At 44.9% G+C, this 27,971-nt stretch overlaps 1 protein-coding gene and 1 non-coding gene across 2 annotated transcripts in view; one reads left to right on the forward strand and one right to left on the reverse strand.

The window, feature by feature from the left end:
* The window catches only part of DPYSL2 (dihydropyrimidinase like 2), a 90,788-nt gene that overhangs the window by 60,580 nt on the left and 2,237 nt on the right, over nucleotides 1-27,971 (reverse strand). The window contains 2 exon segments of the mRNA XM_032470944.1: nucleotides 12-66; nucleotides 69-99. Coding sequence (XP_032326835.1) covers nucleotides 12-66; nucleotides 69-99 — 86 coding nt within the window.
* On the forward strand, nucleotides 25,482-25,553 carry TRNAT-AGU. Its single transcript has one exon. It is a non-coding gene; the product is annotated as a tRNA-Thr (tRNA).

Below are 27,971 nucleotides of genomic sequence, written 5' to 3' on the forward strand. Positions count from 1 at the left end.
GTTACACTTACTTGATCAACCCATCTTCCATGTATATGTCTGCATAGAATGACTGGTCGTCATTACAATTTTACCTCCTTTGATCAGAAGACGATCACTCTGAAACAAAGAAGTAGTAAGGTCACAATGTACACCTGACCCATGAAAACGCTGGTACTAAGATAAATGAACTAAGGCTACATGTTCACCATTCAAAAGTGATGCTCAAAATGAGCCAGTTTGGGAAAGATTCAATGACAAAGATGAACCTGTATGTGGCTACCTATTTATCATTTGATGAATCAGGACATACTGGCCAAGTTCAAAGCTTATCCTAGCTTAAAAAAGAAAAGAAAAAACTCTTTCCATTAGATCTTTCCATTAGCAAAACAGAGAAAGAATGGAAAAAAGCCTAACAATCTCCCTCTAAAGAACAATGAAAACATTTCAGATAAAGAAGACAATAGTTTTAAATGGCTTTAGGCTTAACTTCATTAAAAAAAAAAATACACCCACATGTAGGGGAAGTCAATTCTTGGCGAGGTTTGTGTTGGAGAAAATTAACCAAAAGTCTGTTGTCATGGGATACGCTACACAAACACACTTCGTTCAACTATAGCAAGGTTTCGATTCAGAATGTTCTTTATATGTGCATTCATCTTTGAGGTAAAGCACAGCCACTGTAGAAAAGAGGGGGAAAAACACTTGGAATATGCACCATTTCAACTATTAAGCTGTTAAGAAAAAGGTCAAGTTTTAGGGTAAAGTAGGTGACAGGGCAAGTTCTAAAATCAATGTACTTATATTTTAAATGGTGCAAAAAATATATACATGTGACAAGCATAAGGGCCAAGAATGTAACAGAAATGTTACACTGTGATTCATATCTATCTCAAATGCTGTTGATGGAATGGCATGTTAAAATCCTCTGTTCAATGGATATGCACCCGTATTATTCCAGACTGGGTTTAACCAATTGCCCTTTGAACATGCAAAGCACTTCAAAGAAAGGCATTCATTTTGATAATGGTTAACTCAAAATTCAGTTACAAAATAATATTCTCAGGAAGTGTTATTTATATTTAGCAACTACCAAGAAGAGAAAATTATAGCAACTCTTTTAAAAAATGCAGAAGCTACTAGAGACCTAGAGGAAAAGAGGCTTTTAGGCATAAATGCACACACATCTAGGTTTCGAAGGTATTTATTACTGTTCCTCTACCAATGAAAAACAATAAGCTTATTTTAATTGAGTGCACTGTGGGGGCCTTCATTCTGCTGTAGACTTTGGAAAGTCAAATAGGAACAGTCAGCACACTTCCTGCACTTACATAAGGTAAATGTAAAAATCTTTACAAAATCCTGTTCTATAAGCCATGTCACCCAAGCCTCAAATCAAATCTGGGAGGCAGATGGAGCTGAATTTTGTTCCCAAAACATATACAGAAACTGAGGCTCAGAGAGGTTAATCCACCGGCCCAAGGTCACCTAATTCCAGTGCACTTATCTCCCTCTACAGAGATCTCCCTCTCTTCCCCAGACTCCATCTTTGACAGGATAAACATTGCCTGGGAGGCACGGAGAAACCCTGCCCTTCACCACCTGCTCCCTTAGTCACTGTGGTACCTGTTCCAGCCATCACTCCGAACTCCAGAGCCAACATCAGGTGGTGAAAAATATCAAACATCACAGCCCTGCTCACTCAAGTGGCTTCTTACATAAGAGGCTGGCGGTGCTGATGGGGGGAGGGAAACCATGCTAAACGTCCTACCCTAACGCAACCAGATTTTTTTTAAAGTGTATAGGGGGGCGCTCTTGTAAAAAAAAAAATCAGTCTTGTTGATTGTTTGCTTTTCAAATTTTTTTCTCCCCACACTGTCAAAACGAAACTGCCTTTTTCATTCACTGAGACAGCAGATTACTGTAGGCGTGCAGCAAATCTGTTCCCCACCCCTACTCCCCAGATTCCTTCCTCCGGTGCAAGGAATACATAGCATTGGGGTCCCCCTCGCGCTCGGCCCTTTGAGATCTTGGGTATTTGGCCTTCAAGAAAAAACTAGTACCCGCCACCCTCGCTGTAGAACAGCTCATCCCTTAAAATCCTCCTGAGCACACGCCCCCTCCCCTGTGCATTTGGTCCCACATCTCTCTCCTGCCGATGGGTGTGCCCTTGTGCATCCAGTGGAAGGCGGGGTGCCGGTGGCTAACGAGGAAACCAGAGCGAAAGCGCGCCCTTAATCCCAGCTCTGAACACATCTTGACTTTTCAAAGATTCTTTCGGTCACTGCCTCAGCCCTGGGTTCTACCCAGCAATCAGCTGGCCAATTGCAATTGCACATCATTATATAACAATGAATCTCCCTCGCGTTCCTCCCTCCCCGGGATTTCATTCGGGGATGGAGAGAACTAGGATTGGCGAGATTTTTCCAGGAAAATATGGGGAGAAGGTGGGGGCGGGGGAGGAACGGGAACAAGAACCTGTGTTCGTCGCCGAAGCATCGCAAAGTCATCGCTTAGAGCTTCTCGTGATTTGCAAACTAACAACCCCAGGCCTCAGAGCTGCGCCGACGCCTCCGGCCGCTGCGATCATTGTCTGACCGAGGCCGGGCCATCTGCTCCGCGCGTCGCGCAGCGCCATTACCTCCCCGAGCCCGGCTCGGCTATGTCCCCAACGCCCACCCTCCCAGCCCGCTTTGTATGCGCCAACACGGACGCCTCCTGGCTGCAGAAGGGGCAGAAAGACACAAGAAAGCGAGCCCAGAGCCCAGCCAGGATCCCAGCCCCAAACCATTGGGCGAGAAAGCCGAGAGGGCCACCAAAAACCGGTCCCGGTCAACAAAAAACCCACGCCTGCACCGCACCCCCACCGCGCTTCCCCCGCTCCTCTGCTCATCACCACGTCCCTGTTTTTCTTTCCCGTTTCCACAGGATCCCGGTACACCCTGCCCTTTTCAGCATCCATCGGCTGTCATTACGCCTCCGGGCTGAAACCCGCTCCTTTTTCTAAGGAGCCAGAGGAAGGCTCCAGAAAGCCCTTTATGGTGGGGGGGCGGGAGACACAAGGAGAATCCATTTCCCCGTCTCTCCATCCAGCTCCTGGAGTCCAGCTCCACAGCAGGCAGCCCGGAGAACAATATCTGAGCTTCAACCATGCATATTCAATCTGGCATCCATTTGCTTACACCCCGCAGGCCAGCACTGCAGCATCTCGCTCTGACAATAAAAGCGTACAGCGGATCTGGCGCGCTACCTAAAACGACCTTAACGCACTCACGCTCCTATTTTAATGCCTTAGAAACTCTGTGGTTTACAATTCTATAGGAGTGCGTCTCCCACCACCACTATCGCCTTCTTTGGTAGCAACGGGGGAAAAAAGGGGGAAAAAAGAGGGAAAAATGTTGGGTCTCTCTTCCTCCCCCTCCTTTAAAAAATTTCCTTAGACGTTCTCTGCCACAAAAGGTTGCTGGCCGATCGCAGATTTCCCAAGTACCAAACTCACCGTGATGCGTGGAATATTTTTCTTCCCCTGATAAGACATCTCTCTCCTGGGAAAAAAATTAATTTCAAGAGGGCAGCTTTAAAATAAAAATTGCCAGGAAAGAGACTTGGTATTTTTTGCAGGATTGAAAAATGTGCAGCCGCTTAGCTGATCTTGCTGATAGCAGATTTCAGGAACGTAAGAGATAAATGCAATCCTGTCTCTCTTCCTCTCCTCCAACACTGCCCCAGCTAGGGCGGAAAAAAAGAAAGAGAGAGAGAGAACAGGAGGGAAGGGGGTGGAAATAAACTACAGCAATAAAAGCCTCGGTTCAAGTCAGCCACCGCGGCGCATGCGTCGCCAGCCACTCCCTTTCCTCTCAGGCCAAAGCCATCCGCTTCGAGAGAGGCGAGTCCTGATTGGTCACAGTCGTGGGGTATGCAAATGAGCGCAGGCGGGGAGGGGAGCGGCGCGAGAGCGCGAATTGCTGCAGTGTGCGGCGGAGGGCGGCGGTCGGTGCGTGCGCCCGAGCGGGGAGCGCGCCTTTCGCGCCCTTTCTTTGGGCCAGGGCATCGGCGATCGGGGCTGGCGGCAGCCTGCAATGCAGCATCAGCAACGCAGGGACAGCGGAGGGGTGGTCATTAGGGACAGTGGAGGGATGATCCTTACAGCCCCAAGACGGTGGGCTTCGGTGCAGCCCGGGCGGCACGCAACCGCTCGCGCGCGCCCCGGTGGATGCCCGCCCGCGCGCCAATCCGCGGAGGCCGCCGCTGCAGCCCCGCGTGGGGTGACTGTGCCGAGCCAATGGCTTTGCTGGCGGCGAGCGCGCGACTTCACTGCCGGCCGGCGCCGCGCCGCCCGGGAGGGGCGCCCGAGCCCTCCTCCCGCCGCCCTCGCCTTTCGCGAAGGCTCGCTCGGCCTCCGCCCAGGAGTCGACAGGGGGAATTCAAATGGCAGCGAGCGGAGAGAAGGGGAGCAGGGCTGAGAGGAGCGGCGCCGGCCACGCCCGGCCCCGAAGAGTGGAGGCTGGACGCGTGCCTGCGAGCGGCCGGCGCCCGGCTGGCCTCCCGGGGCTCGGGGTGGGGGGTGGGGGCGCAGGCCCGGGGTGAGGCCGCGGAGAGGAAGTGGAGCCGAAGGGCGAGCATCCTTGGCCTGGCAGCTGGAAATGAAAGTCCGAAGCCCTCACTTCTCGGAGGAGGGAAGGGAGGCAGCAGGGGAAGGCTGTAGTCCGCTGCCGGGGATGGAAACCCACCCCGAAACGTCCTTTTGTGCTTTCGGGTCGCTAGGAACTTGAGGGCAGGGGCGAGGGGAGCAGCAGCTGCCTGGTGAAGCGAAAAAGCAAAGAAAAAACAAAAAAGAACGAAACTAGGCCCCAGTTCTCCTCTTCAACAGTCCTGCGCACCTACACCCATTTAGGGGAGGGGGAGGGGGTCATTTCGCTGCTGCCTGCAGTTCTGTTGAGGAACAGTGTTGGGACTGCAGCGCCCAAGGAGCCCCAAGGATTTACATTGCTGTAGGCAGGCCCCCACATCATGCAGTGAGGCAGAAAGCCAGAAGATGAACTGGAGAACTGGAGGAATAAAAGAAAGGAGAGCTTATATCCCAAAAGAAACCCTGCATTATGGAGAAAACCTCCCAGAATCAGAGGTTAAAACAGAGAAGTCTTGACTCCCCAGCCAGAGATCCTAGTCACACTGAAAGTGGCATTCAGGGCCTCTCTTGGGCTAGCAATTGACCAGGCCTGGGACCCCTTGGGTCTGTCCAAACCCTGCTCTGATGCTCTTCCTTCAGAATCCTTGTGGAAGAAAAATGCTGGACCAGTTAATCCTGAGCCACCTAACAAAGGTCATCTCTTTGGAAGGTGCCCAGCCAGGTACAATGACTAAGACCTCTGGGCTGGCCCGTGACTTTGGGCTTCTCTGCTTAAGATCAAACAATAGACAGAATCCTGACATGATCTAGGCCTTCAGGCAAAGGTGAAAAAGACTCTTTAATTGGCTCACACCTACTCAGCAAAGATGAGCCAGATAAAGGCAAAATCATCCTGAGGCTACTATGGGCCCATGTTGCCATCTTTCTGCATCTGGCCACTCTGGGCACTTTGGATAGTTACATCTTTCTAGAAGGTATAAAATGCACCCTTTCACTCCTATTCCTGTAAATTCTAAAGTCCCCGAAAGGGGCTGTGGGGCATGCATGAGCTTCCCAGCTGCTTAATTCATTTGAGTTCTAATTAGCTGTGCATCTTAAAAATTAAAAAGGAGCGCTCCCCGCCTCCAGCTATGTGATGTGCTGAGAGTCAAGTGAGCTGAAGTCAGCAAGTATTGGTGTCAGCCGGTAATGGTTAAAGTCACAAGCAGAGAATGTGTCCCAACAGAGAAAGCCCACTGTAGGCTCCAACTGGGGCAGGGGAGGGGGGGAGCAGCAGAGGGATGAGTGTCTTATGAAATCAAGGAAAATACTCCTTGGCAAGCAAGCAAATGAGGAGACTCAAATTAAAACAATATAACCTGTAATTACTTGTTTAGACGGTTGTTCTATGTTCCTGCTCCTGAATTGCCTGATCTTAACGGCTTTAACTGTACCTTCTTATGTATCAGTTTGCCCTTGAATATTTTGCTTTGTAATAAAAGCTCTCAAGAGCTTTTGTGTCCATCTTATTTGTAAAAGTCTCATTTCTCTACCCATTGATACGAGGATCCCAGTCCATGATCACTGACATTACCACTCATAATATCCAGAGATGGAAGGTTAAAATTGATTTGTCTGTTCTGAGTAGAGCCTAAGAGTATTTGGCACATAGAGGATACCAAACAGTTTTAATTGACTCAAGAAAATAACTGTCAGCAATCTGCATTTCTTACCATACTTACCGTCAATGCAGAAATGTAAAGGATGTGGGGGAGAATTTTCCACCCACTTGTCACTGATTGATTTGCTAATACAAAGTTGTTTTTTTTTTTTTTACACTGTCTTTAGATAAATGCTCAATGAAAATTTCTGGTAAAGTTGCAAATCATTGTCCCTGAACCAAGTATGTAAACTGATTCTCAGGCATGATTTTTCTGAATTTTTAAAAAGTTAAAAGCATTGTAAGCTGGCTGATTCCACATTCATACCCTCTCCGAGAGCCCCTGCCTTCCCATACTCCTCCACCAGCAACCGGCAAGAGCAAGAAGTGAAGAATGAATGAGATAGTGGCTTAATGAAATGGCTCTATCTCGGGCATCCTGGCTGTCTGGAAGAAGGCAGAACCCATCTCTTGATCCATGAGCACCAGGAGTGAGTTCTGCTCAGGTGCCATGCCAGACTGACGACAGCCTCTCCACAGCCTCATCTCCCATCATTCGGTACCCACATCCCCATCCCCACGCTCAGGGGCTCCATGCAGACACACACCAACACACGCACTGCCCCTTTAGGTAGCATGTCTTCTCAGATCCAGGCTTGCCCGATGCTGCTCCCTTTACCTGTCCCCTCAACACTTCCTCTAAGAGTGAGCTTAAATGTCACTCCTCGAGGTAGGGGTGCATCTTCCCCCATCCTAAAGCGTTCAGCACAGCCTCCTGTTTTCCCCTCTCCTGGAGCATACAGCCTGTCGCAAGGTAACTATTTGTCCATTTCTCCTATCAGAGCAAGGCTCCCAGAGGCTAAGAGCCTTGCAGTCCTCTTTTTCCAGTGACCCGCACACTGCCTGATCCGTGGCAGGACCCTCGACATTTGGTACATCAACAAATACTGTCATTGCTATTATACGAGGAAAAGTTTCTTCCCCATCACCCCGAGGTGAGTCTGGACATCAGCGACGTCTCCAACTCAGGCCTTGCTCTAAGCCTTGCTGGGGCTTCCTCCTTGGCCACCCAGCTCCTCTCCTCCGAGTCCCTGAAACTGCAAGGGGACCTTGTTACAGTGCAACTGATGACTCTGCGTGGGTGCAGCTGCCTGAATTTTAAGCTACACCTCCTCTAAACATAACTGCCATGAACCACCAAGCCTGAGAAAACACAGGGAGAGAGCATGCAATCCGAAAACGACGCCAGCATCATAAAAGGCATCTGTAGTCACTTTCTCTCAGCTCCAATTTCTTAAACCGTTCTTTTCGCTACCCTCCCTTTGTGCACACCTAAATTATACCATTTATCGTGTTGGTCCATTTACACTACCCTACCCTCACCTGTACTGTAAAGGCCAGGTGAAGTTTGAACGCAATAGGGATCTTTTAAAAGTCTCACTCATCTCTTACCCTAATTTAGGACCCAACAGGGTAGGGGCTCAAGGAGGACGGGGTGCACGGATGGATGTACAAGTGATGACGTCCAGGCAGGGCTTCTGAGATGGTCAGCCTGCCGGGAACTGGGGGCAGGGAGGTGTGGTACCATCACTGGGTGACTGGGCCAATTTCAGTTCCTCGGTGCCCAGCACAGCTGTGTCCCGTCTGGGACCAGACCCTCCACTGCTCTCGGTTTCATCTTCCCCCTTCAGCAAGCGGGGGTGGGGGTGACAGGGGGAGTCATTTCTGCTTCTGTGGCTCCCGGGGCCTATGTGGAAGTCAGGATGTCATCATTCAGGATGTCATCACGTAGGAAAGTCCAAATATAAATTGCTGGCAAAGAAGAGAAAACTTCAAGTCCTCACTTTGCTGCAGTCCTGACGCCAAGGGCTGTGGCCTCCAGTGCAGCCTGCGGAGGTTAAAATTAATGCGGTGGTAAAGAGAAAGTACTGGAATTCTTCTTTGCCAAAAAAACTAAGGGCATTGACTAGGACACTGAGCTGGAAGTGACGCCTGCTTCTCTGCAGCTGGAATCGGGCCATGACGGTCCTTTGCTTTGTGCGTGTGACCCTGAAGGGGCAGAGTCTGCAGAGGGACAGCCAAGGACCAACAGATCCAAGCCTGCCCACTGCCATCCCCAGCGGGGGCATCCTTTACTGGGGGGACAGAGTGGGGCCTGATGAGGGTCAGCAGTGACTGGCTCTCTGAGCCAGATGCCGATTTTGCTGGAACTGGAGGAACTACTGGTCAACTCAGCTGGGGCTGTGAAAGCATCCTGAGAAGTCCTTACTGCGTGAAGAAGAAACGAGATTCATTGTCCAGGTCTCATCAGACCTCAGAACACAGAGGAAATCATGCACTTCATAGAGTCTAGTAGATGCCGGCTTTCTCCTCTTATCCCCAGTTAGCACACTGTCCTCCCAAATGGTCTCTGCCTTACCTGTCTCCCACGGCACCCTCTGCGGAACTACAGGTTTTCCTTGGGGTCAGAGAGGAAACACAGCATATCACTCTGGCTGTCATGCCTCAGGCCTGCCCTCTGGTGGCGAAAAATAAGAATGGTTCTGGTCCCCTGAGGTCTTGCCTGGCGTGATGGATGACTCAGGACTAAGGGCCTTGGAGATACTTCTTATTTCAGTGTTTCTGGGTCTTAACACCCGGAGTGATTTTGCCTCTGCATCAGAGTCACCTGGGGCTGTAGCTCAGGCCTGTTGATTAGAATCTCCAGAGATAAGGCCAGGGATGGTTTTAACTAGTCTACATCACCCCCACCCTCCTTTTACAGAAGAGGAAGCTGGGAGAATATGAGCTACAATGCAGGTCTCACTCCCTACCCAGGACTCTCCCCCTCCCCAAAGTGCATCAGGAGTCCTGCTCTTTACCCAGTGGGAACACCCTGTGAAAGAGTGGTTAATATTATCATCACTGTCTTTCTACTCGTCTGTCTTCTCTTAAAACATCGTTATGTAGTCAGTAAGGAGGGCACTGACATTCACTGGGCACCTGCCATGGTCTAGGTGCAGCACTGGGTGCTTTAAATACCTCTTTTGTTTTTGTTGGGGTGGGGAGGTAATTTGGGTTTTTTTATTTATTTAATCTTAATGGAGGTACTGGGGATTGAACCCAGGACCTCATGCATGCTAAGCATGTGCTCTACCACTGAGCTATACCTGTCCCCCTAAATACATCTTAGTTATTCCTCCTTAAAATCTCACTAGGTAAGTCTCCATTTCCTTATTTTCCAGGCCTGAGAGTAAAGCTCAAAGAAACCTCTCGTTCCAGGCCCAGGTTCACACAAGAGCGAGAGCAGGATTCTAACCCAGGTCTGCATGGTGACCCCCAAGCCCAAGGGGCTAGTCCTTTAAATGTGTAAAATACTTGTTTAGCAGAAACCAGGACCCACCAGGAAGAGGTAGGTGTAGGTGGCCTCTTTCTTCACCCTGTTGAGGGGCCTTTTTCCAGGATCAGACTTCAGGTGTAGGTCCCCCCACACCCAGAAAAGAACTCAGATCCCCGTCAGTCTGGGCCCTCCTTGATTCAGAAGCTGTTGTCCTTTCCGAAAAGGGCCAAGAAAAGGGCTGAACTCTGTGCCCAGAGAATATAAGCAATATTTGGGGAGTTTAAGTCTCTTAAAAGCATCCAGCCATGTCCAAATCCTGAGGACGACTCACTGATTCAAGAACACTCTATGCTGCTGGCTCAGGTGTTCAGACAGGTTCCCTGGACACCACTCCCCTTCGGGGCGATGTGTTAGGTGAGTCTGTGAATTCTTGGAAGTAGTCCAGCTGGATATTGTGAAGATTTAAAGACACTCTGAATTTTCCCTTAATCAGATTGTTCTGCCTCCCCCTGCCTTCCTCCCTCCTCTCTCCCCTGCCCACCCACGGTTTGTTTTCAAGTTAGCCAGAGCTTACGAGCCCCTGTGTGCCAGCCCCAGAAGTACTACAAGGCGCTGTGCACAGCGAGGTCATCGAATGAGACACCTGTACACCCACTGCTTCACCAGCTCCAGAAAAGTGTGTTCCTCTACCCTAGGCCTGGCCTGGGGGCTCTGTGCCTGCCAGTGTCCCCCATCCAAAGACTGAGTACCATCCAACTTCCGAGCACATCCGGCGTCCCTGCAGAAACAGAATGGGACCTCACTGGACACGAGCCGATAAGGGAACAGGAAGGGATGTAGCCAACAGGAGCTGCACTGTGAGCAGACTGTTCAGCGAGTCTGTGGGCCTCTAGGCTAGACGCCACACCCACGGGCAACGCTGACCTCGTGTGGCCACTACGGGAGGAATCCGACTGCCTGCACTTGTCCACACACCTGGGAGTTCCCTTCTGTTCCTCAGGAGCTGAGAAATGGAGTTCAACTAGTAAATGGCCACTTCAAGGTGATCAGGCTGAAAGAGGAGGCCTGAGAGACTAAGGGGGAGGCGGTGCCCTCCCCGTCTCCTCCTCTGTCCTCTCCATCCCGGACCGCAGCCTCCCTTAGAGCGGTCACCAACCCCCCCTGCCTAATTAACTGGGACCCGGCTCCTGGGTCTTATTCTGTCCTGAAGCCAAAGTACGTTTTCAAAAGTGCACATCTGACCATGTGTCTCTTCTGCGTATAATACTTTAGTGGCATCTGTTGGTGTAGTAATGTAACAGACACACACGGCTGTATATAAAACAGATAAACAACAAGGACCTACTGTCTAGCACAGGGAATTATATTCCATTTCCTATAATAACATATAATAGAGAAGAATCTGAAAAGAAAATATGTATTATGTATATGTGAGATTGAATCACTTTGCTAAACCCCCTGAAACTAACATTGTCAGTCAAGTACATGTCAATAAAAAAATTTTTTAAAATACTTTAACGGCTACCAGTGTGATAAAGTCCCAAAGCCTGAGCGTGGTACCCAGACCTTTACGATAACCCAGCCTCTGCCTACATCTCTTGCCTTGCTTTCCTCAGCACTCGCTGCAGCCGTATTTCACACCCCTGCTTCAGCCGCACCAAACTCTTCGCTTTCCCTGAATGTGTCGGGCTGTATCCCCACCCCTCTCAACATGCCATCCCCTCTCTGATCCTTCACACCATCACCTTCTCTTAGCAGCCATTCCTGAGCCCCCAAGGGCACTGACCACTCCTGTTACGCACCACTGGGCCTTGCACGGACTTCTAACAGAGCACTGGAAACAGTTTCCTGCACCTATTTCTTTATACATTGTCTCTTTCTCCTAGACAACAAGCTTCCTGAGGGCAGAGACTACGCTTTCCTTTTTCAGCAGCCACCATAATGCCTTGCATACAATAGCACACAACAAATTCTGAAAGAATGGGTGGATAGATAGATGGATAGATTACAGATGGATGATGGATGGATAGATTATGGATGGATGGATGATGGATGGATGGGTGGGTGGATGGATGATGGGTGTATGGGCAGATGTGTGGATAATGGATGGATGGATGGGTAGATGGGTGGATAATGGATAGAATATGGATTGATGGATGGATGGATGATGGATGGATGGATAGATGGGTAGATGGGTGGATAACGGATGGATGATGGAAGGATAAAGTACATGAGTAGATGATGGGTGGATGGACTAGTGGGAAAAGGACAGATAAATGAATACATGAGTAAGCTCCCTGAACAAAAGTCCCAGTTATAAAATACAATTACACTGGAACTTGATCTCCTGAGGCACAAAATTCATAACCAGGCTCTGTCTTAAGCCCCATTGATTCAGTAACAGCTCCCAGGAGGACTGAGGGGCACCCATGACAGCCATTCCCTCCCAGTAGAGGAGCCTGTGGAATTGTCACTGAGGTCTGGGCGCCCTAACTTGCTACCAGCACCCCCTGTACTCATAGGTGGATTGGGCTGTCTCTGGGAGACACTCTCCGTGTTGCAAAAACTGCTAGAACCGTGGGTGTGTCTCCGGACACTTCTCCTTAATGGGAATGGGGTAGGAGCCCTTGAACAAAGGCCATCCTTAAGCACGGGCAGCCTCCCGGGTAACAGATCTCCTTCTTGGCTGGTGTGTGGAAAATTCAAATAGGCAAGGCAGGATGACCAAGGTCACCTTGTGAAATGTTCTTTCAACCCAGTATTGGGACATATGGTCCTTATCCTGCCCCCTCCCACTCACTCTCTCTCCTCCTTTTTTTTTTTTTTTTTTTTTTTCTGTATCAGGTCATTTGGCCATCTCACCTACAGAATGCCAGAAGCAGTCATGATCTGGTAGGATCCAGGTTATCACCAGAACTGCAGGGGTCTGAATCCTACACTCATGAGCCCCGGGCAGCCATTGGTTTGAGCCCTTCCCTTTTATTCCCCTTTGGGGTCAAGGCCAGAGCTGAGAGACACAGTGTGAGCCTCACGCAGACCCTTTCCTAAGTCCTCATCTGCTGGGGAGGCCAGGTCTGGGCGTGCACGTGATGATGGAGAAGAGCCGTGGGGAAGAGTACGTCAAGGCCACTGAAATTTCTTCAAGCAAGGACGCAGCAAGGATGTCATTTCACAACATATGTATATGTCAGTCATCATGGTACACACCTTAAAGTTACACAATGCTATGCCAAATGTATCTCAATAAAGCCAGGGGGAAAAAAGATGGTATTAAAAAAAAATAATGTGGGGAGGGGTTACCACTCAGTGGTAGAGTGTGGACCTAGCATGCATGAGGTCCTGGGTTCAAGCCCCAGTATCTCCAGTTAAAAATAAATAAATTAACAAAGAAATAAATCTAATTACCCTCCCTAAAAAACAAACAAAAAAAATTTTTTAATAATGTAAAAGATGTCATTAATGATACTGATCACATATTGAAATGACAATATTTTGGATCTATTTGGGTTTAAATAAAATACATTATTACAATTATTCTCCGATATTTCTTTTTACTTTTTCACAGAAGCTACTAGAAAGCATAGAGTTACTTATGTGGCTTCCATCGTATTGCTATTGGACAACACTGCTTCAGATAAAAGGAAGCTTTTCTGTAGGGCTTTCCAGAGGAAAAGCTTGCTGTAAACACATTTAAATTAAGGCCTCCTAGAGGGGAGATTATAGCTCAGGGGCAGAGAGTGTGCTTAGCATGCACGAGGTCCCAGGCTCAATCCTCAGTACCTCCATTAAAAATAATAATAATAAAGAAAAATGAAAGTTAAAGGACAAAAGAATAAAAATAAAATAAAATTAATTAATTAAGGCCGAAATTATAATAAGGAGTTATTCGCGCAAAGGAGTTATTCGCGCAAAGGAGTTATTCATGGAAAGAACAAACCAAGTAGGGAGAAGAGACACCACTAAGACTGAGACATGAGAAGGAGACTGCCATGTCCACAGAAGAGAAAAGAGTCTTGAGTGATTAGAGGATAGTGAAGAAGAGGATGAGTGGTCTGAATGCTGCTGGAGAGGAAGGCGAGCGGTCCATCATGAAGAGTCTTTGGCGAACTAAAATGAAAGCCAAAACTTGTTTAGGAAGAAGAATGGCACAATCTAATTTGCATTTTTAAGGACCACTCTAGCTGCTTGGGACAACTGGATTATAGTAGCACAAGAGTTAATCAATGGTGACCATTAGGAGGCTGTTACTGTGGTCCAGGTGCAACATGACGGTAGCTGGGACTGAGTGGAAGAGCAGAGACAGGTGGAAAGGAGTCGATGGATTTGAGGTGTGTCGTGGAGGTAAACGCTATAGGCTTGTTGATGGGATGGACGTAAGGGATGGGGGACATGGAGACATCATGGATGTATACTGTGATTTTTGATTTGTGCAACCATGGAGGTGGTACACACATTGAAAAGACCTGGAGATGAGCATACTTAGGGAAAATCAAAAGTTCTATTTTGGGCATGTCAATTTTGAGAAGTTTATTGGATATATAAGTGAAAATGTTGAGTAGGCAAGCAGATAAGTATAAGTTGGAGATACAAATTTGAAGTCATTAGCACACGTACTTAAACCATGGGATTGGATGCCTTCATCTAAGTAGACAGAAAATATAAGCCCCACTCTGAGTCCTAAGGCGCTCGCTCCAGCACTGGTTCTTACAGGGAGGTGCAGGGAGATAAAAACTATTATCATAATAATACTAAGATGCAATTTGCCTTTTTCAACTTCATTCTCTTGTGAGTACACAGTAGGGTTTTCAAAGCATACATGAAGTGTGGTACCATGGCTCCAATAACTAATGGAAGATGTTCTTTTGTATCTTTATATTTTCTACAATTTTCTTTCTTTCTTTTTTTTTCTCTTGTTAAGCTACTGAGGCTCAGGCATTTACGTGCTGGGGATTTATATAATATATATATATATTTGATTTAAACAAAGCAGAACAGTTCAATCATTTCTTCCACCTCTCCAGCAACTTGTCAAAGCGCCACCCAAATGACTCTCACTGTGTACTACTGCCATCTAGTGGTCATGTTTTTCCTCTACTAGCCGGACTGTCCTCAAACCCACTAAAACGGGGCGGTGGTAAACTACTGGGTTACAGAGCAAGACGATGACAGGGCAGGGTCTGTCGAATCCACTTCGTGGAAAACGCATTGGCCGTGATGAATTTCAGTAGAGACTGAGGCCATTTGGGGGTGGGCTGAAGGGTGAGTTGTGGAACCCAAAATACATAACTCTTAGAAACCAAAAAGAAAAAGACAAATATTAACACAGAAAAATGAGTAAGGATTACAAACTGGCAGTTCACAAAATAAGCACTATAAATGACCCGCAACCATATGAAAATATGCTCCATCCACTAGCACTCAGACAAAGGCAAGAGAAAATTATGAGATACCATTTTTTAACCCATGTGACTGGCAAATTTTTAAAATCTGACATCAAGTGTTGGTGAAGTCATGGGGAAACAGGTATGCTTCTATGTGGCTGGTGGGAGTGTGAAAAGGACAGGCCCTTTCAAGGGTGACAGCATCTATCATAATGTTGGATGTGCTTACCCAGGACCCAGAAGTTTCACTCTCCAGCATCCACCACAGAGAAGCACCCACATTCTCCCACGAGCAAGTGAGTATCCACAGAATGCCCCCCGAACCATTGCTTATTATCAATGAAAACTGGAAACAACAGAAAAATGGCTAAATATGCCATGGTATATTCATACCATAGAATAATGTTCTGATTAGGGATACAGATTCTAGAACCAAATGCCTGATTTAATATCCTGACTTCATCACTTACTGAGCACATAACCTTAAGCAAGTTACTTGGTCCCTTTCTGCCTCCGTTTCCTCATTAAAATGGAGACAATAAAACCTACTCCCCAGGGTCACTGAAAGGCCTGAAGAGGTGACCCCATGTAAAACATTAGAAGAGTGCCCGGGATGGGGTCAGCATCCCAAAAATATCAGTGACCATTATTAGCATCAGCAGTCAAAAGACTGGGAGCTCCTATGAACTAACACAGTTTATATATAGTAACACAGACCCCTGAAATGCAGACAGGAAAGGAACAGGTGGCTGACACAGTGCCATCACTTATGGAACACACACACACACACACACACACACACACACACACACACACGCACACAAATAATTTTCTCCAAGGACATGTGCACTTGTAAATACAGGAAAGGGGCTGGAAGGATACAAAGGAATGGCTAAACCTTGGTTATGGAGGGGACCAGGATGGGAAGAATGGTCAAAGTGGGCTTTTGCCTTATCTCTATGTTTAATAATGGATTCCTGCATAATGTTTTGTCACAGAAATACGTCTTCTAACTAAGTGGCCAAAAGGAAAGGAAAAGAACCAGCTGGTGATAAGGTTAAATATCTAAGAGTTCTAATAGCAGTCCAGAGCCCTGTCAGGCCTGAGGAATTTGTAGAATGTCTCTGCATTGCTTTATCTGGCTCCAAACTTGGACAATTCCATGCAGGACCAAGCTCCTGAATCCTACATGACAATTTCAGAGTCCACACCTAATTAGGATGTGACCAGAAATACCACAGATCAGTTAAAGGTTATTTCAAGAATAACATGATAAACATACTTCTGCTGGTGTACCATTGCTAAGCTAAGAAAGCCACCACGATGCAGTGATTACGGTGCTCACTGTCACTGGATGAATTCATGGTCAGGAGGTAACGCTGACCCTTCCCGGAAATCCTGTTTTTCCTAATTCTGCCACTGAAATTGGAGAAGCCTGTAGATGACAGCTTTTTGCAGTTAATTTTTTCTAGTCATCTTCACTACCAGCTTTGGCATAATCATATACCCTGTAAGAAATGTAGTTCATTTACATAAATAAATAGAAAGTCCAAAAGTGTGATGGACAGGTTTTGGCTCCGTTGCCTTTAGTGACTGTGACCAAAACTCTGAACATGCATCAAATTTTTAAAAGTCAGATTATGAGAGGGGGAGGGTATAGCTCAAGTGGTAGAGCGCATGCTTAGCATACGCTAGGTCCTGGGTTCAATCCCCAGTACCACCTCTAAAAATAAATAAATAAGTAAGCCTAATTACCTGCCCCAGCCAAAAACAAAGAAAGTCAGATTATGGATTTCCAGACTTAAGGCATGAGGCCAGAAAGTCCCAATAGAGCATTCCAGCTGAAATACAAATGAAGATCATGCAAAAACAAAAGCGCCCAATAATTCTGAAAACCTAAGGCCAACAGACACCTAAGGCCAGAATTTTGTTGTAATCTTAGGACTACCATTGCCAGCTCGTATTGTTATATAAATCATGCCTTTTTAGATTCTGTATTTCTGGTCCTTGGACATCTGGGGTCCTGTTGACCCTGGAGAGATGCCCCTCCCAGAGCCAGCCAGTCCCCAGAGCCAGCCAGTCCCCAGCGTCCCGGGTTCTCAGGGAGTGTTCCTCTCATATGCAAACCAGTCAACCCAGAAGGCATAAGCCCACTGCCTCTTTTGTGAAGCTCTTGAACTTGGGGTCACAACACCTTCCCTAATCAGGTATCAGACAACTGGAGAAAGCACCTGTGTCCCAGGGCCCACTAAAATTATCCAGACCAGCCAATCCTAGGCCTGTTCACCCTGCCTTGCCTGTTCCTTCTCAGAAAGCAACATAGCGGCTCTTCCCCATGCCCTCCCCCCACTTCCCCTGCCTCCTGACTGACTCTGATGCGCCCCCACGTAGCCCTAGCGTGTGGGCTCTGTCTCCTGCTTCCAGGAACCTGTGAGTACACAAGCGTCTTCCTTCAGGACAGTCTTTTCCATGTCTGTGTGCCTTCCCATGCCTGATTGAAACAAATCTCCAGTGCATTTTAAAGCAGTTGCCCATATTGATTGGGGGTCGGGGTGAGGGGGTCATGTCTCTTTACCCAACACAGATAAAAACTTCTGGAAAGAGACTGTGCAGGAAAGGTCAGACAAGGAGAGGTAAGAGAGATGCCACCTCAACCAACGCTGGCCTGGCCGCTGATACCAGGCTGCCCGGAGCAAGGTGTTTATAAATCAAGGTCAAAATGAGAAAAATAAAGACAATTCATTTAATTTTTTCATAAAGCTCAATTTATGTATATATTCAAATTCTTGAGTCATTTCCCCCTTTAATAATTTTAGGACTAAAATGGTTTTAATGGGTGGAGGGTATAGCTCAGCGGTAGAATGCGTGCTTAGCACGCACAAGGTCCTGGGTTCAATCCCCGGTACCTCCGTTAAAAAAACAATAAATAAATAAATAACCCTAATTGCCTCCCCCAACCAAAAAAAAAAAAAAATTAAGTGTTTAAAAAAATTTTTTTTAATAGAAAGAAAAAAATGCCTCCTTACTAAAATACAATAAAATAAAACGGTCTTCATTTTATGAGATGATACTACATAGTTACATTGAGGTTTTTTCCTTAGTGTCCCTGTGTTGGCAGCATAAGAATTTGGCAACTCTTAAGTGGTTCCCCAAATTTGTTTTTGAAATTTGACTGGAGATGAAGGCCAAAGCCTGCAACTTCGGCACCAGAAAATGGGAATTGGACAAGGAGCTGGTGTTTGAATCAATCCTCCAACTACAAGCATAAAAAAGAATATTCAACTGGTACATACAGTCAGGGAATGAGGCCAAAGACTGTTCACACACTCAAGCTGCTAAAAACATGGATTCTGACTGGATCTCGCCCACACTGAAGGTAACAAAAAGGGAAAAATATCAAACATATGAAAAATAATTACAGAACTAAGGGTAAGAGATACCATCTCTTGGAGGGAGGCAGGGGGAGTTCAGGAAACTATTTGGCATCTTCAGGGGACGACAAGCAAACATCTCTAAAACAGAAACAGACATAAAATATTACAGAATGGAATCTAAATACACCAAGCCCTGATTTTAACAGTATATTGAGAAACAGAAAACAGTTGCCCAGAGCTTGCCTGGCACTCACAGCAAGTAAACGTAGACTTCACAGAGCATCGACAGCAGAGAAGGCCACGCAGTGACCACGATGGATTGAAACAAAGATGAGGCCCCTCCAGAATCACATCTAATAAAATATGGATGTGGTCCAAGTCACACACCACCACAGAGAATCCCCCTATCCTAATTAATACGAGTGCCCAGTGTTTCTTTACAAACCACAGCTTTAGCCCCAGTCTAATCTGCCCTTGTGCGATTAAGAGTTATTGAGAGGGTGAGGGTGTAGGTCAAGTGGTAGAGCGCATGCTCAGCACGCAAGAGGCCCTGGGTTCAATCCCCAGTACCTCCTCCAAGCTAAATAAATGAATAATTACCTTCCCCTCAGAAAACAAATAATACAGGCAAAAAACGTATGCCGTGAGACGGTTCCACAAATCTGTCTCATCCTTTTAAAAAAAAAAGAAAAAAAGAGTTACTGAGGTACCCAATCATAGAATCATCACCACTTTATGACAGCACCCAGTCCAGAGAAAATGCGTGATCCCTTAGGCCGTCCCCAAATCACTCCACAAAAGCCCACATCTCTCCCTAATGCCCTAATGCCGTACGGGGAGAACCGTATGGGTGCCCCATGGTTCCCTGTGGTGTGTGGTCTCTCTCCCTGCAACAAGCAATAAATCCATCTCATCCAATTTGTTCTTGGTGGTCACCGGCAGAAGGACGTTGACAGTACACACAAGTAGGAACTGAGTGGTTATTTAACATGTTAGAAAATCTCTCTCTCAAACAATAAAGAAAGCATAGAGGCTTTCTCATTAAAGTCGGAGATCAAACCGGAAACCCTACTGTAACCACCATTATCCAACATGGTTCTAGGGGTTCAAGCAATGTAATGAGACCAGGAATAGAAACAATAAATAAAGGAATTGGCGAGAAAGAGACATAAAAGTAATATTAGATAATTAAACTGCTCCAAGAGGATCAGCTGAACAATGTCAACTGAGAACCTAAAGTGAGTTCAATAAAGCAATCATATATAAATATAATAATAAAATCATATTATTAATTAATGTGAAACTCAAGAGCCACCCAGAATGTAAACTACAAAATATGATGGGGAAATTTCCCATTTACAATAGCAACAAAATCTGTAACAAAAAAATTTCAGAGGAATACAACAAAATACCTGAAAAAATGGCAGGACATACTGTAAACTGAGGTAGAAAGGCTTACTACCTTAAAAAGGAAAATTTCTTATAATTCAATATATAAATTTAATATAATTCTGGTAAAAATCATATCAGGTTTCTGTAACTGAAAATGTCTTTCATGGAAAATACAGTTGAATGGTGGAAAAAATGAAGAAAAATAAAAATATTGAAGTTACAGTGTAAGGATCTATTGTACAGAACAGGAAATATAGCCAATATTTTATAAGTATAATTGGAGTATAATCTATAAAAATTCTGAATCACTGTGTCATACACCTGACACTAAAGTAATATTATAAATCAACTATACCTCAAAATAAAAGTTACAGGAATTAAAGCGGTATTGAACCACTACGAAATTAGTAAGGCAGATCAATGAAACAGAGTAGGAAGCCAAAACCCATGCATATATATATAAGAAGTTGAGTATATAAAAAATAAGTGGAGAGAGAAACAAGATGGCAGAGTAGAAGGAAGCTTGTATCTCACCCTCTCCCACAAATACACCAAAACTCACATCTACGGACCCATTCAGCCAACAAGAGCACCTGCCGAACTCCGACAGAACATCGCCCTCTTTGAAAGACAAAGACGCCAAAAATCTGGTAGGAAAAAAGGAAAAAAGAAAGAAAAAGCAAAACAGTGCGGGATCGATCCCGCGGGGAGGGAGCGGCAGAGGAGGACTGGCGCTCGTTCGCTGGGTCTCCCCCCTCCAACGGAGAGGCCGGCGGGATGAAGGGGGAGCCTCCGAGGCTCAGATCTGCCCTGAGCACCCCTTGACTGACAGAACTGAGTTAAACGGGCACAAAGGGTCCCCACGACACCCAGCCTGAGACGTGCTAAACCCATGCTAAAAGAAATATTGACAGGTCTACTCTAAATAGAAAAGAAGCAGGATGCTACAAAAATGAGAAACTCATAACTGGAAAGGAGATAACTGCCATGAATTACAAAAAGAATAAACACAAAATTGTAAAAGAAGACATCTAAATCATTAAGAGTGGGAGAGGGAAGCAAGGAAAGCCATTGTGGAAAACAGTATGCAGATTCCTCAAAAGACTAGGAATAGACTTACCATATGACCCAGGAATCCTGCTCCTGGGTATAAATCCAGAAGGAACCCTACTTCAAAAAGACACCTGCACCCCAATGTTCATAGCAGCACTATTTACAATAGCCAAGACATGGAAACAGCTTAAATGTCCATCAACAGGTGACTGAGTAAAGAAGATGTGGTATATTTATACGATGGAATACTATTCAGCCATAAAAACCGACAACATAACACCATTTGCAGCAACATGGATATTCCTGGAGAATGTCATTCTAAGTGAAGTAAGCCAGAAAGAGAAAGAAAAATACCATATGAGATCGCTCATATGAGGAATCTAAAAGCAAAACAAAACAAAATGAAACAAAACAGAAATACAAAACAGAAACAGACTCATAGACATAGATACAAACTTGTGGTTGCCAAGGGGGCGGGGGGTGGGAAGGGACAGACTGAGATTTTAAAATGCAAAATAGATAAACATGATTATACTGTATAGCACAGGGAAATATAAACAAGATCTTGTGGTAGCTCATAGTGAAAAAAAATGTTACAATGAATATATATGTGTTCATATATAACTGAAAAATTGTGCTCTACACTAGAATTTGACACAACATTGTAAAATGACTATTACTCAATAAAAAATGTTAAAAAAAAATAAGTGGAAAAACATCAATTATTCAATAAATTCCATTAGAACAACTAGCTAATTATTTGGAAAATTAAGTTATACCTTATTCAATTTATAGACAAAAATTAAGTGCCAGATTTAAATATAAATAAACACAAAACCTAAAAAGGTTTTAAATTTTCTTTATAAATAAGTAATAATCCTGAAAGACAAAAAAAAGTCAGAAAAGATGAACTGACTTAACTATGTAAAATTTAAATTTGGATGTCAAAAAATAAAGGCTATAAAAAATCAGATGCTAAACTAGGGAAAAACGTGTAACAAGAGATTTAAAAATGCATCCATTTTACATGGAATTTTTATAAATCAGTGTTTAAAACATGAACACATTAGCAGGAAAATTGGCAAAAAGCTAGATACTACTTGTCACCTATAAATTTGGGGATACTTATAAGAATTATAATACCCAGTGATGTCAGGGAGGCTGAAACACAGTATTTCTCATTCATTTTTGGTAGGAATATAAAGACTGGGGAAAACAATACACAAAATGCTGTCAGTAGTCATTTCTAGCTAAAAAGGTTGCCAGTGATTTCTTTTTCTAAAAAAGTTCCATGTCAGTGTAGACTACAACGAACATAGTACTCTGTCACGTTATTTCTTAAAAATAGAACAAGATAAAAATTGAATTCAATTCATTTCGCAAAGTTATTTTTCCTAAATTCATCTTGTTAGTCACTGTCCTCCTGAGAACCATCCCTACCACTCCCAAATCACTGGTTTGGAAAACAAATTTTCAACTTCATTAAAATAAATAAATAATTAAATAATTAAATAATTAAATAAATAAATAAATAAATAAATAAAGCCACATATATGTGTGAACACACACACACACACACACACACAAGTGTTTTCTTTATATGAACAGGATGATGAGACAGAAAGGCCAGACCTATGCAGTGCAGGAAACACTCAAGAATGCTGAGCTATCGCAAATACAATTCTAAGTGAATTTCAAAGCTCCCTTAAAACAACAGAATTTAGTTATATGAATTTGATTCTAGGAAATGAGACCCTGGACTTCTTTGCCAGATTTCAGTGATCCAGCAGTTTTGAGAACAGCCAGAGATAATATAACATCAAAAGCATAAGAAACAAAAGAAAAGATAGATAAATCGGGCTTCATTGAAATTAAACCTTTGGTGCATCAGAGGACACAATCGAAAAGTGAATAGACACCAACAGAATGGGAAAGGATATTTGCAAACTTTTATCTAATAAGGGGCTAGTATCCAGACTATATATATATATATATAAAAGAACAGCTCAACAACATAAAGACGAACAACTCAATTTTCAAATGGGCAAAAGATTTGAACAGACATTTCTCCAAAGATATACAAATGACAGCAAGCACACGGAAAGTGCTTAATGTCATCACTCATTAGGGAAATGCAAATCAAAACCACAATGGCATACCACTTTACACACCCCCTCGGATGGTTATAATCAAAACAGGGAAAATAACAGGTGTTGTGGAGGATGTGCAGAAATTGAAACCCTTGGATGCTGCTGGTGGGGATGTAAAATGGTGCAGCCCTTGTGGAAAACAGTTTGGTGGTTCCTCCAAAAGCCAAACCTAGAATTACCATATGACCTAACAAGTCCACCCCTAGGTACACACCCAAGAGGACCAAAAACATATGTTCAAACAAAAGCTTGCAAAAGAATATTAATAATAGTATTACTCATAATAGCCAAAAAGTGGAAATAACCCAAGTGTCCCTCAACTGATGCACTGATACACAAGCGTGGTCCACGGCAATGGTGGAATGTCGCTCAGGATGAAGCGCTGATACGCGCTACAATGTGGATGAATCTTGAAAATACTACACTAAGTACAAGAAGCCAGACACAAAAGGCCACATATTGTGTGATTCCATTTATGTGAAGTGCCCAGAGCAGGCAAATCCATGGAGAAGGAAAGTAGATTCAGGGGTGCCACAGGCTGGGGTGAGGGGAGGTTGAGAAGTGACTGCTTTGTAGATAGAGGATTTCTCTTTGGAGTGGTGAAAATGGTCTGGAATTAGACAGCAGTGATGGTTGCACAACAGTGTGAATGCACTAAATGCCACTGAATTGTAGACTTTAAAATGATTAAAGTAAGAATTTTGTCATGTGAATTTTACTGCTACTAAAAAAAAAATGAAAAACAAGAAAACCAGCCAGGGACAGCAGCTTTCTTTCAGAGCCCTTAGTGGGAATGAGAGAAGGAGCCTGAGAGATTAAGGACCAGCCTGATGACAGCCCCAGGTAGACGGCCATGCAGGTGGCACGGCTCATGAAGACAAAGCCAGGACTACAAGCTGGGCTCCCTGACTCCTAGCCCAGAGATCTTTCCACCAGGGAGCTGCCCTGGAATCAGAGTCCAGGCAAGCTGTTTGTATGTCTCAAAAACTAACCCCAAGCCACCTTCAAGCCCGGATGCTTTCCCTTCAAGGCACTGTTTGTGCCCAGCTCTTGATCTATGCTTCCAGCCGTGGCTATGAGTGCCAACCAACCCCACTCAAGGGTCCACCAGCCCTCCTGCCAAAGCTTTTATTGACTTCCTCATTATTTGCTTGTAGTTCATGATTTATATCAAGTGGGAAAATCACTTTGTCCTCACATTGCTCTAATCTGAGACAAGCATGTCATTCATACTGTCAGAGTTGGCCTCTGTCCCAGGGATATTTGAAGCCATGTCTTGGGTTTAAAAAAAAGAATGAAAGACAGAATATCAGCAGCGTAGGTCACATCCATAAAGACAGATCAATGGTCTCTTTTATAAATGGCTTCAAAGAGTACATTGCAAAACAGAAACAAAAAAAGTAGGTACTCAGAACTACTCAGAACTATTTTTGCAATACTTAATTCTTTGGAGATAAAATGAGAAAAGCATAATTAATATAAAAAGCAATCCAGTACATCACAGTGATTAAGATGCCCCTTTGTCACGTACACCTGGGTTCAAATTCTGCCTCTGGCTTTTAGTTAGCAAGTTGCTTTGTAAGTTTCTTTTACCTTCAGATATTTCTTTTACAAAATAAGGATAACAGTATCACCTACTTAACAGAGCTGTCTCAGCATTAATAAGATAATGCATAGGAAGTGTTTAGCATAGGGCCTACCCCATAGAATATACGAAGTTTCACGGGATACGAAATATTTCACCTACAAAACTAAATTGTACCTTTAAGTTTACTAGCTATCTCTGCATTGGAACTGAGCCACAAAATTGTGTCTTGCACGAAACGTGGGACTGCATCAGGAAACCTTGGTTCAAATCCTGGTTCATGCACTTAGTAAATAGCAAGACCTTGGGAGTGCTGTGTAAGTAACAAGGTTTTATTGGCATAGGACTCAGCATGAGAGGCCTTCATCCTAGTGGTGGGACTGTCACCTGAGTTCTATGGATGAAGCACTGACTTTCTGGGCATCACTGTCTCCACCTCTAAAGTGAGGGGTTAAACAACCGTTAGGTCTCTCTCCAGCCCGGACATTCAGTACTAGCATCATGTGAATCCGTGACCAACTCTGACTTTCCCTTCTTTCTCAGAGAAGTAGAGAAGGACGCTGGCACCAAAGGACCCACAAGATTACCTAGCTTGTCTCTCCCAAGGGTGGGAAAATGCCCAGCCCATGCCTGATTTCCATGGCCCACAAGTGAACCATGCCACGTTCAAGAAAGAGGTCATGGTCAGATGTCACTAGAGGTTCAATGACAGCGATTCTCCCCTCCACCCTTGAGCGACAAGAGGGGAAGATGGTAGAGGCTGTCAAGCTGGTAAGAGTTTTCTCCTACTCAAGCCTGGGTCCCCAAGCTGAGGGAGTCTTTCTCATCCAAAATGTGATTCTTACTTCCTCTCATGATTAATTCATTGCAGATCTATTACTTCATTAATAAAGTTTTCAATCATCAATAAATAACTTGTGAAAACTTAACTAATTATAGGAATATTATGTAGCCTTTAAAAAGAAAGAAATCTCAGAGGGAGGGTGTAGCTCAGTGGTAGAGTTCATGCTTAGTGTGCACGAGGTCCTGGGTTCAATCCCCAGCACCTCCACTAAATAAATAAATAAATACCTCTCCCCCAGAAAAAAGTTTTTTTTTTTCCTTTTAAAAAAAAAATGAAGAAATCTTGTCAGATATTATAGCATAGACGAACTTCAAGGACATTATGCTAAGGGACATAAGCCAGTCACAAAAGGACAAATGCCATATGATGCCACTTACATGAAGCACCTAGAGCAGTCAAAGTCGTAGACATAGAAAGCAGAATGGTGGTTGTCAGGGTGGGAGGGAGGCGGAACGGGGAGTTAATGGCTTAATGGGCACAGAGTTTCAGTTTTGCAAGACAAAAAAATTCTGGAGATCGGTTGCACAAGAGGATAAACATATTTAACACTACAGAACTGTACATTTAGAAATGGTCAAGAAGGTAAATTTTATGTTCTGTGTATTTTACCACAATTACGCTTTAAATTTTAACTAATTATATGATCATTTGGGAAATCAAGAGCAACCAGTAACTAGGGGTCATCACCACTTCCTTCTCCTCCCCAAGCACCCTTCTCCCTTGGAACCCAGGTGGGTCTGAGGTTTTCTGAAATCTTGGACACACAAATGTTCATATTTGTGTCTCCCCCTTTGAAACAATGTGGCCTCTAAAGTATCAAATTAATGCCCTTGTTCTAGGCTCCCAGCCAAATCTGTATCACACATTCCACTAAGTAGACATCCATTTTGTTGAACAGGCTAGTCTATTATCAAACAAGTATCTCTGGGGACAACTTGTGTATCAGTTATTCACATAAGAGATGAACGCCTTCAATCACTGAGATTTCGCTCTAGCTAAGATTAATACAAGGAAGAGATTCTGAACAGGAGAAAGGAGGGCAAGAGGGAAGAGAGTGATTTCAGAACTCATTGCTTTTTGAGAAAAAAATCTAAAAAGAGCATCACTATCAGGGTGGTGTAGGGGTGGCACTGAACAGTGAGAGGGCAACAGAGTCACTGGGCACCCAGGGCTGGGAGACAATCAGCATGGGGGAAGGGGATGGGGACGCAGCATGGAAGGGAATATCAGAAAGCATTTTAAAGATCTGGGGATTTGGTCAAGTTCAGCAGCTCTCTTGTATAATTCACTCACTGACACCTACCCCAGGGAAATGGAGACTCACCCCCCGACACTCTAGTTTGCATAGGTTCTTTGCTGCTGGGAAAAGAGCCTGGAAGCCCCTTTGGAAGGGATGCTTATGATCCAGTATCCCTGGCTAAACTGCTGGTTCTGGCTAAACCCTGTGTGAGGCAGGATGGAGGGAATTCCTGGGAAGATGGGGAAAGGCTGAGGCACCCCTGGGCATTGACAAGGAGAATGAGGTCAACTAGACCGCCCTCTGCTCTCTATTTCAAGAGACTCAGAGTCCTTCATGGGTGGTAATCAACTTAACCTCCCTGCTGCCCAAGGTGAACGTCCCTAAGGACACAAAGGAAAAAGAGAGTAATGAGGTAGCTTTCCTTATTCTCATTCACTACACAGGCTCTTTCCTTTCACCATAATCTACCATCCTAGTCCAAGCCACACCCATTGCTTTCTGGTGCCGATTTGCTCAAACCTGCAAATGCAAATGCAGACACTCAACCTCCCCTCATCTCCCATAAGCCATGTGGTATCCACGCTAAGAAGCCCAGTACCCTCCCTTCCCAAAGCCTTGCTAGAACAGCAGGACTGCTAGAGTGACAGGTGAACAAAGCCACTTCTGACCATACATTAATGACACCTATACAGATTCAGGGAGGAGAGTCAGGGGCCCGGGGATCCACTCCCTCTACTTCTCCTCCACCTCTCTCTGTTCCAGGGCTTCAGATGCATGAGATGCTGGTAGTCACCCCACTCATTAGCTGAAAACTAAGTAATGGCTACTTGATTCAGTCAAAGTGGTGGGCCCAACCATGCTTTGGGGAATCAGCATTGTTATATACATACACACGCACCCTCAGATGCCTCTTCTCTCTTGCATGGACATGAAATCTTCAAACACTCTAAGTACTGATCCTGGTAAATGCTGTTAGTCACAAATGAAAAAAATCCCATATGAACAGCCCTTATGTGATAAGGCAACTTTGAAAATAAAATTCAGGGAAGGCTGCCAAAAGATCAAGCCAGAATCACCCTCTGCTACTAATAACTGGGCACCTAAGGCAAACGTGGGTTTCCAGGGGCTGAAATTGCCTTGCGTATTTGTTAGGTATTTCCTCTTCAAATCTTCCACTCCATGTGCCCTAGGTTTACAATTTAGAATTTCTGTTAAATTCAGAGAGTGTTCAAATAGGTAGCTCTGATGATCAAACAGCTAAGCTTCTAAACGGACAGGAAAAATGATGTGTTACTGAACCCAGTGAAACTTTGCCTCTCAAACCCCCTGGGTTTTAATTCACTGCCATTATCATAGGGATGGCCACTCTCAACCTCTGCGCCCTG

This window comes from Camelus ferus, chromosome 31 (genome assembly GCF_009834535.1).
Source record: "Camelus ferus isolate YT-003-E chromosome 31, BCGSAC_Cfer_1.0, whole genome shotgun sequence".
Classification (NCBI taxonomy): Eukaryota; Metazoa; Chordata; class Mammalia; order Artiodactyla; family Camelidae; genus Camelus; species Camelus ferus.